The 26,071-nt window shown below is 44.1% G+C and overlaps 1 protein-coding gene across 8 annotated transcripts in view; it reads left to right on the top strand.

Annotated features, from left to right (window-relative positions):
* AOPEP (aminopeptidase O (putative)) overlaps positions 1 to 26,071 on the top strand; it is a 323,793-nt gene that overhangs the window by 124,921 nt on the left and 172,801 nt on the right. For 7 of the 8 annotated variants that reach the window (XR_016441254.1, XR_016441255.1, XR_016441256.1 and 4 more), the window contains exons 6-7: positions 16,160 to 16,349; positions 18,557 to 18,666. Coding sequence is in view for 5 of the 8 variants with exons in the window: in XM_090038610.1 (XP_089894736.1) it covers positions 16,160 to 16,349; positions 18,557 to 18,666 (300 nt within the window). In the remaining 3 variants the exon portion in view is untranslated. The remainder of the gene's footprint in view (positions 1 to 16,159; positions 16,350 to 18,556; positions 18,667 to 26,071) is intronic. The other variant, XM_090038607.1, reaches the window with a different exon arrangement.

The following is a 26,071-nucleotide window of genomic DNA, read 5'->3' as shown; positions in this document are numbered from 1 at the left end:
CCGCCATTTGCTCAGCTCTGACATGCATTTTGCCACTTATACAACTGAATGCATTGCACCGCTGGGCCCTTTTCAAAGCGATCGGTGCTGTGACTTAAGCATATGTAAAAAAGCCTTATCTTACTAGGTTATTTGCACTTTGGCTTTCAGCTTTGTTAATATCTGTCTAAAACTCCACAAAGGAACACAAGGAAATACAGGGCTTCCAGTAACAGGCCTGATGGAAAACTACAAATAATAAAAACCATCCATGATCAAATAATAACTTTCATTAGTGACAAAAAAGACAGCATTTAGACTGGAACTTGAGGGAAAGAGGCAGAGACTGGGAGGAATAGTGGGGGGGAGGGCAGAGGTTGTAGAGAGCTGGCGTGGGTGGTGCAGGTGTCAGGAGAGCAGCAAGGTTGAACGGGAAAGAAGTAGGTGGAGCAGAGGGCAAGGAGACACCTGACCCCACCCCACCCCCAGCCACTGCTTTCCTTGCTGCAGCAGGCGGGTGTGAGATTCAAGACAACCCTCCAATACTTAGATTCTATACCTGGAAAATTATAATAAATTGACAAATTTTCCATATAAAAACTAATTATTGTGGGGGCCGTCTTATATTCAAGGTCATTTTATATTCAAGTAAATCTTCTTCTTCAGCAGTCCCTCACAGTCAAAGATGATTTTCTTCCATAATTGTCTTGTCTGGGGGTCCAAAGATGGCTGACAAGGCTGATCTGGCATCAACACTTTGTGCTGCAACTGCCGGTGCATATTTCCATGTGGGGTGGGTGACTTCAGATTCTTGATTTGGTCCGTGATGCACTGTTTTGCCACTTCTGCTCTTCTCCTGTTGTCATTTTAAGGTTTCAAAGAACTGAGATCCTTGCAGCAATCTTGTCCTCCATTTGGAGTGGTTCTGTGCAATAGTTCCTACAAGTTGATGTTGATGTTGCATTTTTCAAGCTGACCTTGAGGACACTTTCTCTCACCTCCTTGACTGAGTTGAGAGAATAAGACTTGCTTTAGGACTCTGGAGTAGGACATCCAGATGACGTGGCCAGCCCAGTGAAGTTGATGTCGGATGATCATTGCCTCAATACTTGTGGTGTTTGTTTGCAAGAGGACATCAATATTGGTGCGTCTGTCTTCTTAGTAGATTCAGTGATCTTCTGCAGGCAGCCTTGATGGTACTTCGTCAACAACTTGAGATGTCTCCTGTACATTGTCCTCACCTCAGCTCCGTAGAGTAAGGTGGGGATCACAACTGCTTGATAAACCATGAGCTTGGTTTCGCATCTGATGTCATGATCCTGAAACACCCATTTCCTCAAAGGCTACATATGCACTTGTAAGGTGATGTTGGATTTCTTCATTGATGTCAGCCTTCTGAAAGAGATGGCTTCGGAGGTACAGGAAATACTTGGTGTTCTCCAGTCTCACCATTAATCTGAATTACCAGAGCTGGGGGCTGCTAATTAAGAGCTTATTGATGAGGGAGCTTAGTCTTCTGAATGTTAAGTGTTAGTCTCATTTTTTAAAAGGCTGCAAGAGGACACAAGCTATGTGCATTTCCGCTATAAATAACAAGATTATTTTTTACCTCTCCCTGGATGTGTTGTGAAGGAGAACAGGGAGAGTGGGGGGTTTTTTTGGTGATTTTTTTTAAATGCAAGAAAATGCTTTGTATTTGTGAAAAGAGAACAGGGGAATGATTTATGGGAGTCTGTATCTGGTTCCATCACAGTACTCTTATGATAATATTGAAATGCTCTTTTTCTAGGATGTTATACTGGGGTCACATTTTGCATGTATTTTCTTTACTTAAACAGTTATTTAAAATTAGATTGGTGCTTCTACATTTACACATTACAGATAAATGAATAAGAATAAATACTAATGAGTAATATTAAATTGAGCATTTTCAAACATTTAGTTTTGCAGCTGTACCAGTCTTACAGAAACAGATCATAATGTAAGGACTTCCATCATATTTTCAGGGTGGGGAATAGGAAATAGAAGTATGTCTGGAAATCAGTTCATGCAGAATCTGGATCCAAATTTCATCCTCCAGATTATGGACCAGATTCTTAGATATGAGTATATATTTCCCCTTGAAGTAACATCAGAGCATTACACATTCTTCTGAGGGCAGAAATTGCTCTGGTCTCTCAGATAAAAGAAACAAATTCTTTCTAAATTTTAGTGAAGCTAGTACTCAGTAAAGAGTACTCATGCAATGCTTAGAAGTTGAACTGTTTTTTAATCATTTGGGTGAGTAAAATGTAGAAAGATATTTTACAGTGAGGCAGGTGTGAGTATTTATGAAGTCATGATGACTTGAGGGATTTCCCTTACCACTTTCAGTAAATTAAAAGAAAAAAAATATTTTGATAGACCAAGCATTGCAACTTTTAGCTCAAAAATATTTTTATTTTAAAACCTGACAAATTTTTAACACAAGCTATTTTAGAGTACTGTAACATTTACTACCAAAAAACGCTGTTCAAACTTTTTATTAGGGATGTGCAATACTTAGTATTGTGATCTGACCCAAACACTGGACCAACAAATCTGGATAAAAATTGGAAATTTGAAGAGGTGTCTAGCTCTTTTGTCACACCTTATAAGTGTCTGCATTTATTTCAGGACTTTTTTCTACATCATAAAAGAAGCAAAGAATGACACAAATTCCATCTGTTTTCCTGGAAGTCCACTTCCAAGACCCCCTTTAAAAATGGACCTTTGGCCAGAAAGAAATTTTCCTTAATATAGGGGTTCTGATAAATTTTGCCACTGTCCTCTGGATAATTATATTACTGACATTTCAGCCCAGCTAAGTTCAGATGGTCAGTGCCTGCCCACCACATATCTGGCAGATATAGGAGGCCTAAATTCCTTGGTACTGCTATACTTTCACTGGGGGGAGAATAAATACTGTTCAGGAAAAATCCACAAAACATGCCCTGGAATTTCTTTTGATTAATATACATCTATAATCAGGATTGGAAGTGGTTGGGATGTAGCCGGACTGGCATCATGGGGATGCTACCTGTACCTGCAGCCTCTCGATGACCAGCTTTGAGATTTGAAGAAGGATTTTTATTTTTATTCTCCACTTTACTCAGGGCTTTGCTCTCATCTGGCCAGAAGGGAAGTGGCATTTGATGACCATCGTCGACAGTTCATATTAAAATGGTCCCAAGGTTGGGTCATTAAGTCCACAGCCCAAAAAGAGCTGAGCTGGATCTGCCTTCATCCTGCTCTTAAGTGGGTTCCTCATTTGAATAAGAACTTTTAAAATAGACTTAGAACAGTTTATGAAAGCATTAACCCCAGGCAAGTTATATTATGTTTTCACTGTAATGACACCTACAGATTTTTTTTTCTTGTATCAGAAGAAGGAACTTTTGAAAGAAATTAGTAGCCCTATTTCCATCCTATATCCTTTCTTTTCATGAAGCATGGGAAAAAGAATTAAGAAGGGGCTAGAGAAAAACTCAGAAGTCCTCATTGACAATATTTTGGTAACTTTGTTGCCTTGCCTTGTCTCATCAAATGTTGTCTGGGACACTTGAAGCCAGAACTGAGCCTCAAACTCCAAAATTGAATGTATTAAACAGAAAGGAAGGAAGAAAATAAGGAAAGAAAGATTGGTCGATTGATTGATTGAGGGCTGTTCAATTTCTAAGGCCTTGGGGGCCACATGCTACTTTGGCTGCACTAGCTATGCCATCCAGATATTGCGCCCCCAGCCTTCCCACTGTATTACATTCCCATGCAAGCACCTCCCTTCTACTGTTGTGGTTCTTAGATGTGTGAGCAAGATTTTCATGCGTCCCTCCCCCACTCCCCAGTACTACAAGGGGTAAAGGCAGGAAATGGTATCTGGAGAAAGGAGGGGGAGCCTGGAGACTCTGGCTACTATTGCGGCCAGAGCAATAGAAGGAGTGGTGGCTGGATGAGAGCCCAGGGACCATGCATTAACCCCTTATGGGTTGCATGTCATCCATGGGTTGCGAGTTGGACAGCCCTGGATTGATTGCTTGATGGTAAGACTAATGTTTGAGTTCAGTGTCTTGGAAGTTTTGCTTATTACCTGAACAGACGTGTATATATAGTTTATTCAGCTATGTAAAAGTAGCCCCTGCTTTAATGGCTGCTAGGGCTGTGCAAAACAGCTGTGTTTCAATTTGGTTTCAGATTTGGCCATTTTGGAGCAACAGTGATTCATTTTGGTATTTTGGATCACTCTTCCATTTACATTTGGCTGAATCTCTTTCGGAGTTTTGATGCTGTTTTGGTGATTCAGCCATAGGCAATAATGGGGAATCACTAAAATGCCTATATCTTTGTTATTTCTTGCCTGATTCGGATGAACATTGCAGGGATGGCAGCCCCTTCTGAGGCCATGAAGCCTGCCAAGTGTCAAGGAGATAGATGCAGGGGTTTCTGTGAAAGTGCACCTCAAACTGTTCAAAGTAAAACTCATATCACTTGCCAGCAGCAGCAGCATGCTGTCATCCCGCTTGCAGATCTGGGGGCCTGTGGCTCCTGGGAGGGCTGTGGAGCTGTTTCAGACTCCTCCTAGGTGGCACAGACCTCTGGGTCTGCACGCGGGATGATAGCAGGCTGCCACTTCAGGCTAGGGCCAGCGCCACCACTGGGTTCTTTCCAGCGCTCAGTGCAGGCTGTGCCGAGGAGACTCAGGTGCTGGTGCTGGCCCCAGCCAGCAGCAGCAGTGTGTTGTCATCCCACATGCAGATCCGGAGGCCTGCGCCCTCTGTGAGGGCTGTGGGCTGTGCCAGACTCCTCTTGAGGGGTGCAGGTGCCCAGATCTGCATGCAGGATGACAACAGGCTGCTGTCCCTCCCCCAGAGCACTGGGATTGGAAGGGACCTCAGGGACAGATTGCAGACACTGGCCAGCTACAGATGTCAATATCAGAGCAGTCCTTCCCCCCCCCCTCGCTCTCCCTCTTCTTAGTTTCTGTTTTCCTGCAAGCCTGGCTCCGAAACACTGAAATTTTATGAAACATTTCGGATGGTTTTGTTTAATTTTAGAGATGTTTCGGAGCCTTCTGTTTTGTTTTGGATTTGGTGTTTCGGGTGCCGAAACAGCTCCAAAATGAAATGGCTGCCAAAGTTTCACACAGCCCTAACAGCTACTACTGTATGTTTTAAACTTGAGGTTTCTTGAGATAATTGACCCCACTTTCATATATGGGCTCTTTTTTCTCCCACACTGGAAATCCTGCATGTGAGGTACGTTTGTTTGAATGGTGGATTAATAGAAAGCTTTGGTTATAATGCAGTTCAATTTGTTGTTTTAGTTTTAGAAGGAAAAATAAGTTTCTCGGGACTGGGGTTTTTTGTTTGTTTTTACTAGGCTAGGAGTCTACATTTTCAAAGCTTTGGTGTGGACATATAGTCATGCAACCCTTCAAAACTGAAAAATCATGTACAAAGTTGTACCAATACACTGTTTATAAAGCCTACTATGTTACTGTTTAACTGGTGAATAGAAATCTCTTCTGAGGCTTCTTGAATTGGTGATTTTTTAAATTATGAGGAGCTAGTTGCAGTGTGTAAGATGTTCTAGTTCTCTTGTGCAGCTGTTTGATCGCTCAGTGAAAAACACATCAACACACACACACACACACACACACAGAGATATACAACCCCCCACCCACATACACATTTTTCAGCTGAGATCTTGGACCAGTCTCTGTTCTACCTATTAAACATACAGTTGGGACTTAGGGACACCTAAACATGTGCTGGATGTTTGCTCCAAGATAAGCTAATTAGCATGTGTTGGAGCAGGCTTGATTAATAAAGTCTTCTGGAGTGTTAATTAATGTGCTCCAGCAGCCTCCATGTCACGTCTACTCAGGGTCCCCGGGCTTCTAAGTGCTGGTGAGAGCACTTGAACTAAAGCTCATTGAACAAGCTTTAGTTCAAGTGTCCCCACTGCCATTTTGAAGCATGGGATGCTGAATACATGTGATGACACTGTGGACACTTTAATTAAAGAGGTTCTTGGAGCTGCTCTAATTAAACTGCACATGTATAGATGCCTAAGTGCCTAAGTATGATCCTATTCCACCCTGTTCAAGTCCCTGAAAAGCTATTAATACAGTAAGTGGGTGGGTCTTCTGTCTTCTTGCTACTTCTTTGTGATGCAGATTCTTAACTGTAAGATGATGTAGTGTTACAAAAATAGGTCAATTAATGGATTTTGAGGTACTTGAAAATGATAGAAAAAATTGTTCTTAGGCACTTAAGTCCACTTAAACGCTCAATCAGTGGAATATGATTTGACCTCTTGCATCCATTTTGGTTAAGCCTAATATGATTAGTTTTTCTTCAGGCAAAAGGAGAGGTCTCTTGGGATAAGCAAGTAATATTTTTACAGCTCTTATAAATGTTTCCAATATAGTTTTGTTAATCAGAAGGTACCCAAGGTACCCTAGTTTCCAAGGGAAAATTTTTTATAAAATTCTTTGAGTAAAAAAGACAAAGTCTTTGCAAGACCAAGACTCCAATTCAAAAGCTACTAAGAGTGCATATATAGCAGTTGCTGTCTGAATAAGTCACAAGAGCAGTGATTGATTTTGTTAAGAAAGAACTTGCCCTGAGTCTGTTTATTGAATATCAAAAGCAAATGTATATTGCAGGATGTTGTGGGTGGGAGGAGGAGGGGGGATAACAAGAAAACTCTTGCAATGCTGCTTAGTTTTAGTTGTGACTCTAGGAAGATAGAGAAAGCGCAGCAGCCATGACCACTTCCATTCAAAATCATTGGTAGTGGTTGCAGTATCCACTTTTGATATTATTAGCCTAGTGGTTAGACAATAGTTACACATAATGTGAAAGATCTAGATTCTTGGCCCTCAGCTTGAGGAAGCTCAAATATGTGCCTTCACTCTCTGATACCTGTTTTAAATGGTCCTTATGCCTTTTACCCACTGGCTGTTTAATAAAAAAGACATATAAGCAGTCCTTGGAGCGAGATAGTACTATACTGCAGCGGAGTTAATTAGTTTACTCCATCCTAACAGCACCATACGTGTAGATGGTGACATTTTAGTGTGGATCTAATTTGGCAGCTCCACAGTAAATGCCTCACGTAGATATACTCATGTGTCTACAGTTTCACTCTTTTCAGTATAAAAATTACATTAGTTTGGTCACAGCCACAAAGGACTTGAACCTGGCAACACTGAATGTCACAAAACAGCTTTTAGGGGCCAAGCTCTGGGAGTGGTATTCATAAAACAAGTTAGATGCTTACGTCTCATATATAAGAGTATTTCCCAATTTTTTTTCAATTGCAGCTCTGCTTACATTCAAATAACTTTGAGAGACCTCATTTACACAGTTAGCATTGTGGATGTGTCTGCAATTAACAGGAGGTAGCTCTTTTACTGAACCTCTGGCTGCTCCATGGTTATTGTTCTTGTGTCTGCTCTTATCCCAGGGTGAAAGCTGAAACAAGGCAGCACAGCCCTGTATAATTTGGGGGTAATGTGGTTCTGAACTTCTTTGATTCTAGGTCTCGTTATGGCAATGGGACATAGTCCCTGCCCAGGCTCTGGTGGCAAAGCCGTCCCCGGCATCAGGCAGCTCCCGGGGGGCAGGGAGCAATCTTCCACCCCCTGCTCCCCGGCTGACTGGGAGCACATTTGTTCCTGGTCAGGCATCTACATGTGTACTACTGTGCAGTAAGTAATCTCGAGTAAATTTGCTATTTGCATTTACAGGTAGCAAATTTACTTGTGATTAAAGCAGATTACTGCACAGTAAGCATCTTCATGTGTAGATGGTGATCCTTATTGCGCAGTAATTAGATCTAATCTTGAGTAACGCGTCTCGTGTAGATGCCCCCAGTGTGGTTCAAAAAAAGGAAAGGTATTTTTATTCTCCAGCTTCTTTCAGTTACAGCGATATTTGGAAACTGTAATGGAAGCTGAAAACATTGGGATCAGAACCTTTAGAAAATTAACTGTAGGAATACTCGCTTGGAAATCTGACTTGGAAAAGTAGATCCCAGAAATGTTAGTTGCTTCATTCTAGAGCACCAATGTAATGTCTTATTTTCTCCTTAACTCATCAATGACTCTAATGTTTTAGTTGATGGGCCAAATTCTATGGTTATCTCTGATTGATTTTAAATGCTCATTACATCCTAGGCCTAGACTCATTGCATCCTAATTTTGCAATTGGTGCGGTACTGACTCAGTGCTATGGGGCTTTACCTAAGTAAAGACTCAGGGTTTGGATAGATATAACATTTGAAGTGCTTCAAACTCCTTTGAAGCATTTCATAGTTTCATAGTTTCTAGGGTTGGAAGGGACCTGAGCAGATCATCTAGTCTGACCCCTGCCATGGCAGGAAAGAATACTGGGGTCAAACGAGCCCAGCAAGATGTTCATCTAACCTCCTCTTAAAAACCCCCAGAGTAGGAGCCTGCACCACATCCCTTGGAAGCTGGTTCCAGACCCTAGCTGCCCTGACTGTGAAGTAGCGCCTCCTGATATCTAACCTAAACCTACCCTCTGCCAGCTTGTGACCATTATTCCTGGTCACTCCTGGCGGTGCTCGGGGGAACAGTGGCTCCCCCAATGCCTGCTGATCCCCCCTGACTAGTTTATAACAGGCCACAAGATCCCCCTTCAGCCTTCTCTTTTGGAGGCTGAACAGGTTCAGGTCCCGTAGCCTTTCCTCATAGGGCCTGCCCTGTTGTCCCCTGATCATACGAGTGGCTCTCCTCTGGACCCTCTCCATGTGGTCGACATCCCTCTTGAAGTGTGGCGCCCAGAACTGGACACAGTATTCCAACTGCGGCCTGACCAGTGCCGCATACAGGGGGAGGAGCACCTCTTTGGACCTGCTTGAGATGCATCTGTGGATGCATGCCAAGGTGCGGTTGGCCTTCCTAACTGCCTCCCCACACTGCCGGCCCATGTTCATCTTGGAGTCAATGATGACCCCCAGATCCCTTTCCGCCTCCTTGCTGACAAGTGGGGAGTTCCCTAACCTGTAGGTATGGTGCCGGTTGTTCCTCCCGAGATGCATCACCTTGCACTTGTCTGTGTTGAAACCCATCCTCTTCTCATCCGCCCACCCTCGTAACCTGTCTAGGTCTGATTGTAGCCTGTTGCATCCTTCCAGTGTGCCCACGTCCCCCCACATCTTAGTGTCATCAGCAAATTTGAACAGGGTGTTTTTTACCCCCTCATCCAAATCACTGATGAAGATGTTGAACAGTGCGGGCCCGAGGACCAAGCTCTGCGGAACCCCACTGCCCACGTCCTTCCAGGTTGAGAAGGACCCATCCACTACCACCCTCTGGGTGTGGCCCACCAACCAGTTGGTGACCCATTTGACTGTGTGGGTGTCTACACCACAGCCCCCCAGTTTCTTAATGAGAACGGGGTGAGAGACAGTGTGAAAAGCCTTCCGGAAGTCCAGGAAGACTATATCCACTGCTACCCCTGCATCTAATGATCTGGTGATCTGATCGTAAAAGGCCACCAGGTTGGTCTGACAGGACCTGCCACTGATGAACCCGTGTTGGTTGCCCCTAAGCATGCAGGCCCTGCTGGCCCCTCCTGGATGTGTGCCAGCATAATTTTCTCAAACAGCTTGCCTAGGATCGAGGTAAGACTAACCGGCCTATAGTTTCCCGGGTCCTCCTTCCTGCCTTTTTTGAAGATGGGAACCATGCCTCTGGTACCTCACCAGAGCACCATGAGTGCTCATAAAGTTGTGCCAGGGGACTTGCAATGACCTCGGCCAGTTCCTTTAGAACTCTAGGGTGGAGATCATCCGGGCCAGCTGACTTGAATACATCCAACCCCTCCAGAAGCTCCCTAACTAAATCCTCGCTAACCCGTGGCCCAGGTGTGCCTCCCCCGGGGCCCGAGGGGGGCCCAGCAGGGAGGTGGCTGTTCTAGTCCCTTCTTAGGAAGACGGAGGCAAAGAAATCGTTAAACATGTTAGCTTTGCCGTTCGGTGTGACGACCAAATTTCCCAACGCGTCTTGCAAGGGCCCCCATTACCTGGGACCTTCTTTTTAGGAAAAGGGCTCTCAGGAAGGCTGGAAGAAACACTTCAAGGACTCCTTCAAGTCATTCTTGAAACATTTCAACATTGACCCGAAGTTCTGGGAAGGACTTGCTCATGATCATTCCACCTGATGAAGCCTCATCCATACTGGAGCTACCATCTATGAGCAGAGAAGAACTGCTAAGGCAGAAATGCAAACAGCATAAATCTTGCAACACCAGCATGTCTGCTGTTGATCAAGGAACCCAAAATAGCATTTCTTGCTCAGTGTGCCATAGATAGTTCTAAATACAAATTGGTCTGATCAGCCATTCGCGTGTTCACAGAAACCAAACCAACTGGTGATGTCATGGTCATCTTCAAATTTGAAGGACAAACAACAATTATATAATTAACTGGTTTATTGCACAGTTAATTTAGACCAGCTCCATGTGCAGAATAAATCTCACACCATAAAAAGGTCCATCCAGCTGGACAATGTGCAATAACTGAAGGGGCTTTTAGTCCCAGCAGTAACCCATGGCTCCTGGGACAGAGAGGCCCACAGCTGATGGGACTCTTTGTCCTGGTAGCACCCCATGGAGATGCAGAGCTTGCTCCTTGACAGTGCATCCCACAGCTGAAGTAGCTTGCTACTTGCCAATGCAGAGGAAGCCTGGGATAGTGATCCCAGGCTTGCCCTCCTCTGACAACAAGGCATGATAAGATTTGATGCTGGATCCTACATGACATGGCAGGAGGCACAATTGTGTGGATCACACATCAGATCCTATCACACCTTTTCCTGAATGTCTGTAGGGGCTCCCACTGTGTTCTGCCTCTACTGTCTATTATCACAGACTCCCCTGTGATAACAGACAGTACCCCGGCACCCCTCCCCATGCCAACAAGCCAGGAGAGTGTCAAGTGGTATGGGGGCTCTGGTGGGAGGGGTGCTGAGGAAGAGCAGAGGCAAGGCACACTTGTTCTCTCCCCTTCCCTTAGGGGAGGAGAAGGGACCAGAGCACTTTGGGATGCTGGAGGACCACACCCCCTGTAGAACATGTAGAGTGCTTTGCTTTGAAGCATTTCTAAACTAGTAGTTGTTTCCTACAGGATTATTTTTGGAGTGCTTTTGCTGTTTTTCTGGAGTCCTACAAAAGGCATATACTTCTGTCTCCTCAGCCTTTGAAGTGGTTCAAAGGTGTTTAAATTGCTTTAAACCTTATACCTGTCCAGTGCCTGAGAATAAATTGCAAAATCTATACTTAACACAGCAGCAATATTTTCATTGTGACAGTATCATTGATAGAGAAGATCTGTCACAGTGAGTAACACCAAAGGTCAGACATTATGTCTCTCTCTCTTATTCAGCAAACCAGGTTTCTAAATGGGAAAAATAAACTGAGCTGGAGATAGTTCATTGTTTTCAGTTTTGTACTGTGGAAATATTTAAGGTGACACAATACAGTTGTCAAAATAAAAGCTGGAAGAATTCAGGTGAAAAGCACCAAAGTATACCAGCACAGATATTATTGCAAACCTTAGGATTTTGTGACAAATATAAAGATCACTCTAATTGGGGCTAAAATATTGTATCTGATCTTCAAGACTAGGGACAGACATTCACAAAGTCTGAGCCAGAACTGGTTTACTTTTTGCAGGTTAGCCTAACCTGCAATGGTTGAACTGATTTGGATGTTGGTAGACTTTCCCTTTTTGTTCCAGAAATGTAGGCATATGATTTCAGGGGAAAGCCTAGAATTTAGCTTTTACCCCAAAGCCTCAGAAAACTGTGTTTTGGCTGGAAATGGCCTGAAACCACAGGGCAGAGGGAGGACATGGAAAAAAGTTTTTAAATACTTACCTGAAGCACAGAGAAGAAAGGCAGCAGAACCCCAGAAACACTGTAGAAGCCCCACATGTTTCTAGGGGCAGCCTAGTACAGGTTGAGCCTTTGCTCGAGCACAGCTAATCAGGTTGTTCGATTCCCCACTTTCACAGAGAGTTTAAAAGCCCTGCCCAGACTGGAGCAGGCGAGGTCCCCACTGCCCTAAGGGGCTGCGGACATAGGCATGCCAGGTGTCTGCTTCCACAGCCAGCTGTGGGGCACAGGGTACCCTGCTGCAGGGGCTTCCCCCTGGCAGGCATGGCTCTCTCAATCCCCATTTGTTTTGCTGCCATGTGGGAACGGAGAGGAATATCCCTCTCCCCTTCCCTGCTCAGCAGAGCACAGCAGGGCTTGGGAGACCCGTGTCGGGTGGGGTAGCTCCTGCAGTGGAGGAACCTTCTACCTCATGCTTGGCCATAGGGGCAGGCACCTAATATGGATGTCCTGAGCCCTGCTCTTCCCTGCAGCACCGAGAAGGGGAGAGGAAAAATCCCCTCCTTTCCTGCACGGCAGCAAAGGAAAATAGGGCTCAAAAGACCCTGCACTGGAGTGAGGTAAGTCCCTGCCCCACACCTGACTGTGGTGGCAGCCACGTGGGACGGGGGAACTGTCCCTCACCCCCAGCCTCACCCCACTCACCCCACATCCAGCCAGCTAAGTAAAGCCTTGGCTGGGATGATATAGTTGGGGCTGGTCCTGCTTTGAGGTCCCTCCCAACCCTAAGTAAAAGTTGATGTTTAATAAAATTTATTTATGATGGTTTCATAAAGAATTCTAAGTGGTGAGCTTTACTTAAAAGTTGTTGCTTAATACACTATGAGCTTTACTTTTTTTGAACAGTTGAAGAACAGCCTGTGTACTGCTCTTCAGTGGTACTCAACTGCATGGCAGGCTCCCTAAGTCAGAGAAAGGAGAGAAAAATAACTGAAATTGCCTCTGGTAGGCCTGCAGGGAGCCTGAATTACAGTGGTCCCTAACAATAAGTTGTTGAAAGCCATACCTTTGGGAAATTTTACTGGATGCTACAATTTTATCATTACTTCTATTATCTTAGCTTTTATATGGAGACACTATTGCATTTATCAAGACTTGAGGGACAATATTGTAGCCACCAATATGGGTGACATCCTATATTGTACATTAGAACATAATGTCCTCTGAGGAGAGAGAGGGGATTAAACCTATGGTCTTCAAATAGAAGTTGAAAATCCTGTCTCTGGAAGGCAAATACATAGGTTTGTAGTTGAAGACTCAGACTTCTTCCTAAACTAGTGAGCATTGGAAATGCTGTGAAGGCAACGAGTTTAGACCTTGGGATGGGTGAGGCTGGGACATACGGGTAATTACCTTGAATTGCTCTGTGGTCAGACGTCTGTCTGGGATACTGTGAGCAGGAAGAAGAGTCAGAATGATGAAAGAGAACAAAATGAAAAGAAGTATTTTATGGGGAAGGGATGGGATGAGCATAATTGCCTTTATTTTCCAGACTCATAGGAAGCTCTGCAGCAGTGATTCTCAACCTTTTTGGCCTCAAGTTACCCCTCCATAACTTTTAGAAATGTAGAGGTTGAGAACTAGTCCTGGTAACCAAAACTGTACTTGAGGGGACAGGAGGTGCCCCCACCAGCACAGCTACAACTCCAGCAGCTCATATGCAGGTGGCCAGAGCCACATGCATCTGTGGCTCTCCCACTGGGCCCAGAGCATATGCGGAGCAGAGGGATGAGCTAGGCTGAAAAGTACAGCCTGGTGACCTCGCATCCCCCAGCATGTGCTTGGCAGAGCATGCTGCTGGGAGTCCAGAGGGTACCGGAGGCAGAGAGCAACAACAGGCACTGCTTCTCTGTGGCATGCTGGGTTGCCTGGCACCAGGTGGGCTGAGAAGCTATTGCTTACTTCCTGGCACAGAGGTGAGGCGCTGCAACACCCTTGGAAGGATCTTGCAACACTGCAGGGTGCCTTGACACCATGGTTAAGAATCACTTAACCGTGTATTTGCACTGAGGCTCAAACATGACACCTGTGGAGTTCCTCACCAAAACTATCCTTGTAATTTTTTCATAAAAGGACTATATTGTCAAAATGTGACATTCCTGTTATTTAAGTACCTTAGACTAGAAACTATGAAACCAGAAAGCAGAATTTTTACCTTTGCTTTTCACATCCATAAAGGGGATACTTGAAATGCAAACCCTCCTGTGAGCCTGTTTATAAGGCATGGAGTTACTTTTGCTTTGTTTAACCAAATGGCCGAAACACTGCCAGCAGTATGTCTGGAATGTTATTTACTTGGCTTTTCTATGGTTTTTCTTTGTAGTGCTGCACATGCCACAGTTAGGGGTCATTTACTTAAAAATGACCACAGTAATACCTCCAAGTTACAGTTATTCTTCTCAGCAGGGACTTTATAATAAAAGGGAGTGTCTCATCGTGTTCTGCAGCTTCTGTACTTTTTATTTCTTTCTCTCTGACTTTTTTTTTGTTCTTAATAATCTGAGCTGGTTTTGGCAGGCATTTGGAGAGGTCCTGTTTATTCTTTCTCTTTGTTCTCGGTGAATTAATTCCTTTGATAGTTTAGCTTCTTGCAATATCTGTTGTGATATTAGCTGATTTGAATGCATTAATCTGCTTTTTAGACTTATTATTGTATAAAAATACACACACACACAATAGCCATCTTTGGTTTAGGCACACAGCATAATAGCTTAGATTCACAGATCCAGACATGTAGACTAGTTGCAAGAGAGCTGTAGGTGTTTTAACATTTCTAACGGAAGGGTAAGGCAGGGTGGGGAAGCTCTTTGGAACCTAACGAATAATATTTGCCTCTTGGAAATGTCTCTAGGCCATGTGCTCCCCTCCCATGTTATAGAAGCCAAACTTACCTCTGAAGTCTTGTGGTTTTGGAGCTTTACTATTGTATTGCCGCTGCATGCTGTCTGGACCTGGGAAAACAGTTGGGATATGGATTATGCAGAGACAGAGAAACCCTGGGATTAGCAATCACATATTTTTCAGATGTTGTTCTATCTGCTTGAAAGGATTGTGCCTGTCTGCCCTTTCTAATCCTCCTATCAGTGGCACTAGCAGTCATTCCTGCTCCTTTAGCCCCTTGGGTAGTAGCCCCTGGGGACCTTGTCACACTTGGACTGAGTGGCACCTTATTTCAAGAGTAGTAGGTCCATAGGATAGGTAAATTTCTGCTTACCATGTGAGTGGCACAGTCTAGCTTAGAGCAGAAAATAAGAGCAGAAGACAGTACTATACCTAGATTCCTGGTCGCCCTGGGTAAACTTTTAGTATTAGGTCCCCTTTCGCCAGAGATAATGATAATAATAATTGGACAATGGAAAAAAATTACCATTTTCGGGCCCCCTTTCTGTCTGAGCCCTGGGTGGCCACCTGGTTTGCCCATGCCTGTGTCCAGCTCTAGCAGAAGACATGCAATACAATTTATGTATTTTCTTGAATGGATCAGATCACATATACTAGCTGTTTTTCCATCTTCTTGCCATATCTGATTGCCCCACCCCAGGGTTACAAGAGTTCTTTTACATAATGTTGCTGACTTTCTGGAGTGGGAAAGAACACACCATGCATCCACATTTACATTATGGAAATAGGTGAAGGAAAAAGACTGTTAATCCCAACCCTCCACCTCCTAAGGGGATAATAGTATATGGTCCTTATACTGTGTTTTGTTAGCTTGTCTTGATTGTAACAAATCAAATATGACTTGTGTGTGTGTGCACATTACCTCATATGTTCTTTGTTGCTTTTGGATAGTGATTTGTTTTCTTTTTAAAACATTTTTTCTGTATTTATTTCCAGCTTTGATCATTTAACTGATAAATACCTGCTGTCCATATTCACGCCTGCTCTTCTTTTATTATCCTGGCTTTAATATAAATGCTTCCACTGAAATAAATCAGCCTTGTAATTTGAAAAATATAAAACTGTGGTTTAAGTTACTTATTACAGGTAATAGCTGTTTGATGGTTGAATATGAAACAACTGCTTGGCAGAATTTTAGCTTGAATCTTTGCCAGCCAACAATAAAGTACAACCTAATTCCTAAAAGCGCCTGAGCTATAAACTATCTGTCATGACCTAGCATGCATACAGTAATAACAGGCTGACAAGACTAATAAAGTCTACATATTACTATAGCCATGCAATGCATGCTGTAACTGGTCTATTATGTATTTGTCCTTCATTCATATTATGCAGCCCACACATCATCTTCCTGTCACAGAGCGTATTATCTGGAGGGAGCCATCTCTGTGGAACACGTCTATGCCATGAAATTGCTCATGCTTGGTTTGGATTGGCCATTGGTGCTCGTGATTGGACTGAAGAATGGATCAGCGAAGGGTTTGCTACTCACCTGGAGGATGTATTTTGGGCAGCAGCACAACAGGTATGAAGACAATAAGCTGCCTCTTTGTTTTATACAGTAGAAATCAAGAAGGTTCCCAACTGAATGCTTTTTAATATTCATTTGAATGAAATTACTGTAAATCTGTATTTAATAGTAGTAGGTTAGCAGGCTAATTCTGCTATGATACCATTGGAATATGTTTTTCTAAACTTGTTTTACCATTACTTATACCCACATAGATTGCCAATGAACCCGAATCTTTTCAAAGGTACAGATCAGTGCAAATAATAACTGAAACATCTTTGTTTCGATGACTATCAAGCCAGAAAATTGCTATTCAGATTTGCCTCTTGTTCTCTAGTTAGTTGCTCTCCGACCCTTTCACTCACTTCAACGCTTTCCTCAAATCTGAAATAATAGACAGTGCTAGTAATCCTGAAAGTGGTAACTTTCCTGGTAGCTGGAGGATAATGATGAAGATGAACTAGGTTTGACATGTGAAGAGATGATAGCAGAGTTGCTACTACCCTTCCTTTTGAGGCTGTTCAACATATCTTCACCTTTTCCTCATTTTACGTTCCTCCTCAAAACTTCTTCAAGGAGGCTAAACAAAATTAATCTGTTGGTTTTTAAAGAGATGCCTGAGATGTATCTGTCACTGTAGTGATCTTATGGATGGGTGACAAAGATATGGTCCAGGGGCCTGATCTGGTCCCTGGAGCCATGTTATCTGGCCCACAGGGGTCCCTACAGGTCTCTAAATTTGTAATTGAGAGCACGGTGGCAGTATTAATTGCTGTGGCTTCTGGAACTGCAACAATTCATACTCCTGCCTCTCATCCCCAAATTTCCTGACCTATGGGGAGTCCTGCTGGTGTGATGGCAAAGCCTTGTGCGCTTGATTGGGCCCTCAGACCAGCCCCACACACTGGGTTGGGCCTGCAGACCAGCCTTATGCCACTCATCCAGTCTGCAGGACCAGACAAGTTGGATACCACTGATCTTATCATTCTTGTCATCATCATATCTCTCTATTTCAGCCATTTCCTGAGTCTTTTTCATCTCCCCTTCCTCTTGTCTTAACTAGGCCCAGTCCTTTAATCTAATCTGCATGTGTAGACTATGTAGAGCCATGCAGATCTCTGCTGAAGTCAATGTAACTCCATATGTATTAAACAGTTTGTAGGACTGGGGCATTACATTGCAATTACTTCTCGGATGACACTGTTTTTGTTTGTTTAATAAAGTACTAGGCATATATACGGCACTAAATAAAACCAAAATCTTTATGAGCACAACACTTATGGAGTAAAAAGGTTGTCTTTATTCAATTACATCTCCCTTCCTATCCTCAAATACTTCTGAGACTCCCACTTGAATGTCAGTCGGCTGTTGAAAGCTGTTTTGGTTCATTGTCATTACTCTGTTTTGAGCCAATTGAAAAATTACACGGCATCAAATAGAATTTTGGAGAGCAGGAAAGGAGCAAGCAACAAAAATCACAACTGGATGGTTTATATATCTACTAATTTACCAGACTATAAAAAGTATTTGTTATTTTCTTTTTTTGTAATCATTAGGTAGTTTTATAGCTGTATTTTAATTAGAATACAAATATACTCTCAGACATTACAATAACTTCAGTTGCAGCTGAAATACGACGGTAGTGCAAGAGAATATCAAACCATTTTTCCATAAGGGGAAAGCAACAGTTAGTTGTTAGCTTGTAAGCTAACAAACTGGTGTATATTTTATTAGAAAACATTACTGCAAATATTCCTTTGGTTATGGGGGAGGGGGGGAAAGGGGAAGATACAACAGAGAGCTTTCACCAGTATGGCAGAGATACTAGGAAAGAGGGGTGAAATCAGGACACAGAACAGCTTTCTGCTTTCAAGGCTGGGAAGAGCAAAGATGCAGCCAGAACTGATATGCCAGGTATCTGGATTGTATGTTTGCTTCTTTTATTCCCAGTCACTGAGGGGAAAACAACATGCCTATCTCCTTCCTCAGGCAGAAATATTTAACCGACTGTTGATTTGATGCACCCAGTGAGGCTCCCATTTCCTCTGTACTGCTATTAACTCTTTGTACAGTAGGTATGGATTTCCAACCAGGGTATGGATGTTTGTACCATTCTCTGTTCCTTTTGCATGTTAAAGGGAAACAAAACAAGTTTTTACATCAGGAAATTATTTACCAATGAGGACAACAAACAACAATGAACTGTGCTTTTGTATACTAAGCAGCTGCCACGTGATGAAGCAAGAGAGCAGCAGGAACTGAAAGCTTTGCTCCGCTGGCAACGGCTCAGAGATGAAGTGCAGAACTCTGAAGAAGAGCTGCAAGTATTAAGGTAAAAGTATGATGGTATAATGTTTTTCTTTGCTCGTTCTCTCTCTTTCCTATTTGCTGCTCCATCCATCCTCCCCCTTCAAAGGAAATACATCCAAATCATCTGATTAAATATATCACATTTCCTTATTTCTTTCAGTAGGGAAATATACCCAAATTAAATTGAACTAGGTTACTCATCTTCTGTCTAATGTGGTTTTACTTTAAAAATCTTCAAAAATATAGGGCTTAGTCTGATATAACATGTCTTTACACATTTTAAAAGTGTTTCTGTTGAGGGAAATAGCAAGAGGCCATTTCCTGAAAAAAGTTTGCTGTTTGAGCCACAACAGTTACTTTGTTCTGTGGCTGAAGATAAGCATAGAGGGGAGGCAGGCTGAATGAAGTTCATAAACTCAAAGGAAATGCTTTAAAAATATACAGACCTGTTCTCTATTTGGCAGTAAGTGATGCTATTTAAAAAAGGATTTTTGTTCTGTGTATTCCAGTTACCTAAATTGAGGCTTCCTCTCACCTCCAGTTGTAACCAAGGAAATACCTCAAACAAGGAATTACTTCATGTTGTTTCAGTAACAATGACTCAACAATCTGGGCTGTTCTGACTGGTTTCTTGGGGGTTTGCCATATTCTTTTACCTTGAGATAACTGGAGTGACTGTGTAACCTCCCCACAATGTACAGCATGTGGCACCCCACCCCATGGCCACGAAAATAGGATATCCAGATTTGCTTCTGATCTATATCCAAATTATAGAATCATTTCTACCAGGCTGGAAGGGATCTCAAGAAATCTAGTCCAGTGATTTTCAACCTGTGGTCCACGGACCCCAGGAGGTCCACAAAATATAACTACAATTACTCAAAAGTATGTGAATACCCACACTTACAATTCAAAGGAGCCTGCACATCTATTTGAAATTTCCAAAGGGCATTTGCACCTCCATTCGAATTTTTTTTAGAAGTCCACAAATGAAAAAAGGTTGAAAACTACTGCTCTAGTCCAATCCCCAGCACTAAGGCAAGGTTGCCTAGCCCATTTTTGAGAGATTATTGTCTTAACCCTTTCTAAAATTTGCCAGTAAAGAAGATTTCACGGTTTTCATAGGTAGATTGTTCCAGTGTTTCTCCGTCCCAAAGGATTGTTTTTTTTCCTCAATATCCAGCCTAAATCTTTTTTTGTTGCAAATTAAGCTAATTTCTTCTTCCTCTTACCCCAGTGGCTGTGGAAAACAATTGTTCATTGTTTTTGATAGCACTTTTTATGTATAGGACGACTGTGTTATCTTGTCCCCCTTGGTCTTCTCTTTTCTTTTTTTTTGGCTATACTTCAGCATGTGGTAAACTCCAGACCTTTTCCATTGTTGCCTAAAAGCTTTCCCTTTTGGGATAATGTAGTTCACAAGAAGCAAGTTATCCAGAAGTTCCTTCTAACAGACTCTTATTGCCTTGGAGAGTATTATGCTCGCTCTGCATAACTGTAGTCTTTTCAATAGCCACTTTAATTAATGTTTATTGATGACTTGTACATCCAACTTGTAAGCTGGGCTAGACAAGTTACACATTTGCAAGCGTGCAGTCTGATGATAGGTACAAATACAAAAGAAAGCCTTATCACTAGCCACCATACCACTGCTAGCAACACAATCACTGATTGACAGTTGCTGTTGTTTCGGGGTGTTTTTTGAATAAAATATTTTTAGCTTAGGAACATGGATTCTTGTGATAGGGGACTTATCTAGACATTTGCTTTCCTTTGTTTCAATGTTAAGGAATTGTGTATTCTTTTTTTTCATTAATTAAACCATTGTTGCTTTTTAAAGCCTGTGTGTGCGTGGCATAACAAAATACAATCTTTTGTATAGCTGAAATGCCCTTTCCAGTTTGACAATGAAGTTGGGTTTGTCTTGAAATCAACACTGATGCTTTTCCATCTCCCCCTCTAGATGTCCCAGGCTCTGCTCCTTTTCTGTGGTGCTTGCCTTTTGCATAGGGATATTTCTTTAAAATTAAAAATAACACTAATTATTTCTTCTCTCAGACTATGCCACTAATATGAGTCTCACAGTAGGCTCCCTAAAGCCAGATCACTGTTTGACGATCATTGCCTCTGATTTCTGTGGCTAATTTTCACTAATCTCAAGAAGAACATTTTACTGAGTGCAATAGGATATAAAGGTTTTCTACTGCTTACTGGACGCATCCACATGAGACGTTTTACTGCACGGTAGAGCTAATTACTGCATCTGCACATGCAGATGCTTATTGCACAGTAATTGACTCTAATTATGAGTAAATTTGCTACTTGCAAGTAGCAAATATACTCGTGAGTAGTTACCACATACATAGTAGCACACGGGTAGGTGCCTGATGGGCATCTACACGGTTGCGGGGCTGGCACTGGGAGATCTTTATCTCCCAGCCTGAGTGCTGCAGTCGCAGGTAGGCCTGTGTAAGTTGGCAGCAATCCTATCCGGCTTCAGATCTGGCCGGTTTGGATGGCTGTGATCTGATCTGGAGCTCCGGACTGGGTTTCCACTTTGATCCAGCTGAAGTGGCTCAGAAGCTTCGGAGCCGCCTCTGAGATCTGGCCATAGGGTGGCATAATGGGGGAATCAATTAAGTAGCTATAACTTTGTTGTTTTTTGTCTGATTTGGATGAAACGTGAAGGGATTGTAGCCTCTGCTACAGAACATGGAACCTGCTAAGTTTCTAGAAGATCGGTGCAGAGGTTTAGGGGGAACTGTACCACAAATTCTTGAAAGCCAAACTCATGTCACAGCTGTGTGTTACAACACAGGGGGGTCAAAACTGCAGCGCTGGTAGCTCTTACTGAGGCTACAAATCCTGCCAAGTTTCAAGAAGATCTTCAGAAGCTCTGAACCGCTTTGGGAAGCCTAACAAGGCCAGCGCTTCAACCTGGATGTGCTGCTTTGGACCCCAAAGCGTCCGAAGCTTCTCCGGATCAGAAGCTTTGTCTGAAACCTCACACCGCCCTAGTTGCAGGGCCGGGCTGGGAGATCCTTCTCTCCCAGAGCCAGCTCCATGGCTGCTGGTTGGCACTGGAAGTTTCTTCTGGGAAGGATCTCCCAGAACCAACCATGCGAACATGGAGCTGGCACTGGGAGAGAAAATCTTCCTGCCTGGGCCCCACAACTGCTGGACTGGGATTGGGAGATGAGGTTCTCCCAGCCTGGGCCTTATGATCGCAGAGCGGGGGCTGGGAGCTGCCTGCTGTGGGGGCTGGGAGACATTGTCCCCACCCAGGCTTCAGTGTTGGAGCCCACCCCACCAGCAGGGAGCTCCTGGGGGCAGGGAGCAATGTCTCAGTCCCTGCCAGGAGACAGTTGTCTCCTGATCTATGGTCTAGCTCCTAGAGGGAGCCTAGAGCTCCCCCTGGTGCCTGCAGGGACCCATTGTAGGGCCTCAGGGAATGGAAGCAATCTGCTGCTAAGAACAGCAAATCTGCTCCTGCATGCCTGCACATGTAAACACGTGCCCATGAGAGTTTGCTGTCAAGTTAAACGGCTCCCAGATTATTTGCACGTGTAGATGTGCCCACTTTATGGCTTGATTTAGTTCTTTACTTTGTTTATTCTCTAATTTCTCTCTCTTCTTTAGGTGTGTATTAATGTAAGTACTCTTTTGCCTCATATACAGGAAAGGAGATTCTTCTGAATAGCATTGCCTGTTGGGCTTGTAAATATGCCATTTGATTCTTGAAATAGCCATGTAAGGGTATGAAAGATGGAGAATCCACCCAATTATTTCCTCCATGGCAGCATGACAGAACTTGGCCAGATCACACTACTACTCTTTAGCATTTGATATTTTTTCTTATTGGACTAGTAGTCTACTTCCCTGACTTTCTCCTGATGGTGGACACCAAACCTGGTGATCTCTGGTTTTTGGTTTTTTTGGGATTTAAGCCCTATCCATCATGCAGTAGTCAGATGCTTCCTGCAAACTCATGCGTGCGTACTGTATCTGGATGTATACCAGCCTGGTGCACATTATTGTCACTCCTTTTCACAAAGAGTACATAAGTAGTGGGATGCTTATCATAAACCCTGTTTATTAAAGCAGTCCATAGATATCACTTAGGACTTTTTAAGAAATGAGTTCCTAAGACCTGTCAGATACCTAAGAAGTAACTGTCTATGAATATCTTTTACACACAGCTCCAAAAACTGGTACTGGCAATTCCTTGATGCTGAAAAAGGAGCTGGCAGTAACATCCTTGGCATTGAATCCCAGTATTGATAGATGACGTTTTTCAGCATAGAAATTAAACTTTCAGGCACTGCTCAGTGAGGCTCTGTACTCAGACAGACAGCAAGGAGAACATCCAGGAATATATAGAAAGGGCAAGCAAAATGGAATCTGCTGTACTTGTAGTACTGGTAAAGCACGCCCCGGAAATCATCCCAGTGATGCTGATAACCACATAGGCACCAGCATCAACTAAGTCAGTAGAGTCACTCACGATATCAGAAAAAATGCTACAACTATCTGAGGGATGAAACTGGTACCAAGATTGTTGTTAGCACTGAAACAGATGCTGGTATCTTGGAAGTGACCCTTCAGGAAGTATATCCCATTTCTTTGCCACCAGTTCATATTTTCTTACTCCTCACAAGTATATACCTAGTTCATTTGAATTATCAGGTGACTCGGTGAGAAAATTTGGAGCCTCTTTTTTCAGTATCCACTACATTGCTATGGCTGGCAATGAATGGGTCAGCATTGTTTACCCTATGTACTATGCATGCTATTGGGGTCTACCAGCTCAGGCTTGATCTCCTTGTCATTGTGGGAATTGGAGATCACATTCTCCAGAAGCATCTCTAACTAGGCAACCAGCTACAGGCATCATCAAACTTGAGACTTAGCAAGCACTAACCTTCCATTCCTCCTGCAGATTTTTCTTTTTTTGCTGCCAGATGATGTATTAACTCAGACACCCATAGCACCAAGTGATTTTGAAGTTTTTCAAATGCTGTTAATAAAGATAGCAGACACTCTGAACATTAAGACTTCGGTGATACAGAAAAGTCCTATAGACTGTTTGATACCTGGATTTCATTAAATCCAACTAGAAATAGTTTCATAGTTTCATAGTTTCTAGGGTTGGAAGGGACCTGAGCAGATCATCTAGTCCGACCCCCTGCCATGGCAGGAATGAGTACTGGGGTCAAACGACCCCAGCAAGATGTGCATCTAACCTCCTCTTAAACACCCCCAGGGTAGAAGCCTGCACCACTTCTCTTGGAAGTTGGTTCCAGACCCTAGCCACCCTGACCGTGAAGTAGTGCCTCCTGATATCTAACCTAAACCTACCCTCTGCCAGCCTGCGAGCATTATTCCTGGTCACTCCTGGCGGTGCTCAGGGGAACAGTGACTCCCCCAATGCCTGCTGATCCCCCCTGACTAGTTTGTAACAGGCCACAAGATCCCCCCTCAGCCTTTTCTTTTGGAGGCTGAACAGGTTCAGGTCCCATAGCCTCTCCCCGTAGGCCCTGCCCTGTTGTCCCCTGATCTGGACCCTCTTCATGCTGTCGACATCCCTCTTGAAGTGCGGTGCCCAGAATTGGACGCAGTACTCCAGCTGCGGCCTGACCAGTACCGCATAGAGGGGGAGGATCACCTCTTTGGATCTGCTTAAGATGCATCTGTAGATGCATGACAAGGTGCGGCTGGCCTTCCTAACTGCCTCTCCACACTGCCGGCCCATGTTCATCTTGGAGTCAATGATGACCCCCAGATCCTTTTCCGCCTCCGTGCTGACAAGAGGGGAGTTCCCTAACCTGTAGGTATGGTGCCGGTTGTTCCTCCTGAGGTGCATCACCTTGACTTGTCTGTGTTGAAACCCATCCTATTCTCGTCTGCCCACCCTTGTAACCTGTCTAGGTCTGATTGTAGCCCGTTGCATCCTTCCAGTGTGCCCACGTCCCCCCACATCTTAGTGTCATCAGCAAATTTGAACAGGGTGCTTTTTACCCTCTCGTCTAAATCACTGATGAAGATGTTGAACAGTGCAGGCCCGAGGACCAAGCCCTGCGGAACCCCACTGCCCACGTCCTTCCAGGTTGAGAAGGACCCATCCACTACCACCCTCTGGGTGCAGCCCTCCAGCCAGTTGGCAACCCATTTGACTGTGTGGGTGTCTATACCACAGCCCCCCAGTTTCTTAATGAGAACAGGGTGAGAGACAGTGTCGAAAGCCTTCCGGAAATCCAGGAAGACTATATTTACTGCTACCCCTGCATCTAATGATCTGGTGATCTGATCATAAAAGGCCACCAGGTTGGTCTGACAGGACCTGCCACTGATGAACCCATGTTGGTTGCCCCTAAGCATGCAGTCTCCTGCTAGCCCCTCCTGGATGTGTGCCAGCATAATTTTCTCGAACAGCTTGCCTAGGATCGAGGTAAGACTAACCGGCCTATAGTTTCCCGGGTCCGCCTTCCTTCCTTTTTTGAAGATGGGGACCACGTTGGCCCTCTTCCAGTCCTCCGGTACCTCACCAGAGCACCACGAGTGCTTGTAAAGTTGTGGCAGGGGACTTACAATGACCCCGGCCAGTTCCTTTAGAACTCTAGGGTGGAGATCATCTGGACCGGCTGACTTGAATACATCCAACCCCTCCAGAAGCTCCCTAACTAAATCCTCGCTAACCCATGGCCCAGGTGTGCCTCCCCCGGGGCCCGAGGGGGGCCCAGCAGGGAGGTGGCTGTCCTGGTTCCTACTTAGGAAGACAGAGGCAAAGAAATCGTTAAACATGTTAGCTTTGCCGTCTGGTGTGACTACCAAGTTTCCCATCGCGTCCTGCAAGGGCCCCACATTACCTGGGACCTTCTTTTTACCCCCTATGTATTTAAAAAAGGACTTCTTATTGTCCTTGATCTGGGAAGCTGGTCCCAATTCCATCTCTGCCTTGGCCTTCCTAACTACGCCCCTACATCCCCGAGCAACTACAGAAGAGTCTTCCCTGGTGATGACCCCTTCTTTCCATTGGGTGTAAGCCTCCTTTTTAGCAAGGAGACATTCCCGGATGCTTTTGGTGAGCCACGGAGGCTTGTGTGCTCTCCTGCTCCCTTTGATCCTCATTGGGATTACCTTCCTTTGGGCTTGGAGGATCGTCTTCTTAAGGAGCGACCATTCTCCTTGGACACCTGGCTCCCCTCCCCTCCGGGACCTCAGCGCTTCTCCAACTATCCTCCTTAGCTCGTTGAAGTCTGCCCTCCTAAAATCTAGGGCGGCTGCCTTCCTGCATGCCTTTGCCACCTTGCGCTGGATGGTGAATTCCAGCAGGCAATGATCTCTGTCGCCCAGATGGTCAAGCACCCACAGCCCCCTCACCAGGTCATCACCCATGGCCAGCATTAGGTCCAACAAGGCATCTCCCC

Source organism: Crocodylus siamensis, chromosome 3 (genome assembly GCF_052110815.1).
Source record: "Crocodylus siamensis isolate JL-2025a chromosome 3, ASM5211081v1, whole genome shotgun sequence".
NCBI classification, from domain to species: Eukaryota; Metazoa; Chordata; order Crocodylia; family Crocodylidae; genus Crocodylus; species Crocodylus siamensis.
This window is presented reverse-complemented; position numbering and strand designations above follow the sequence as displayed.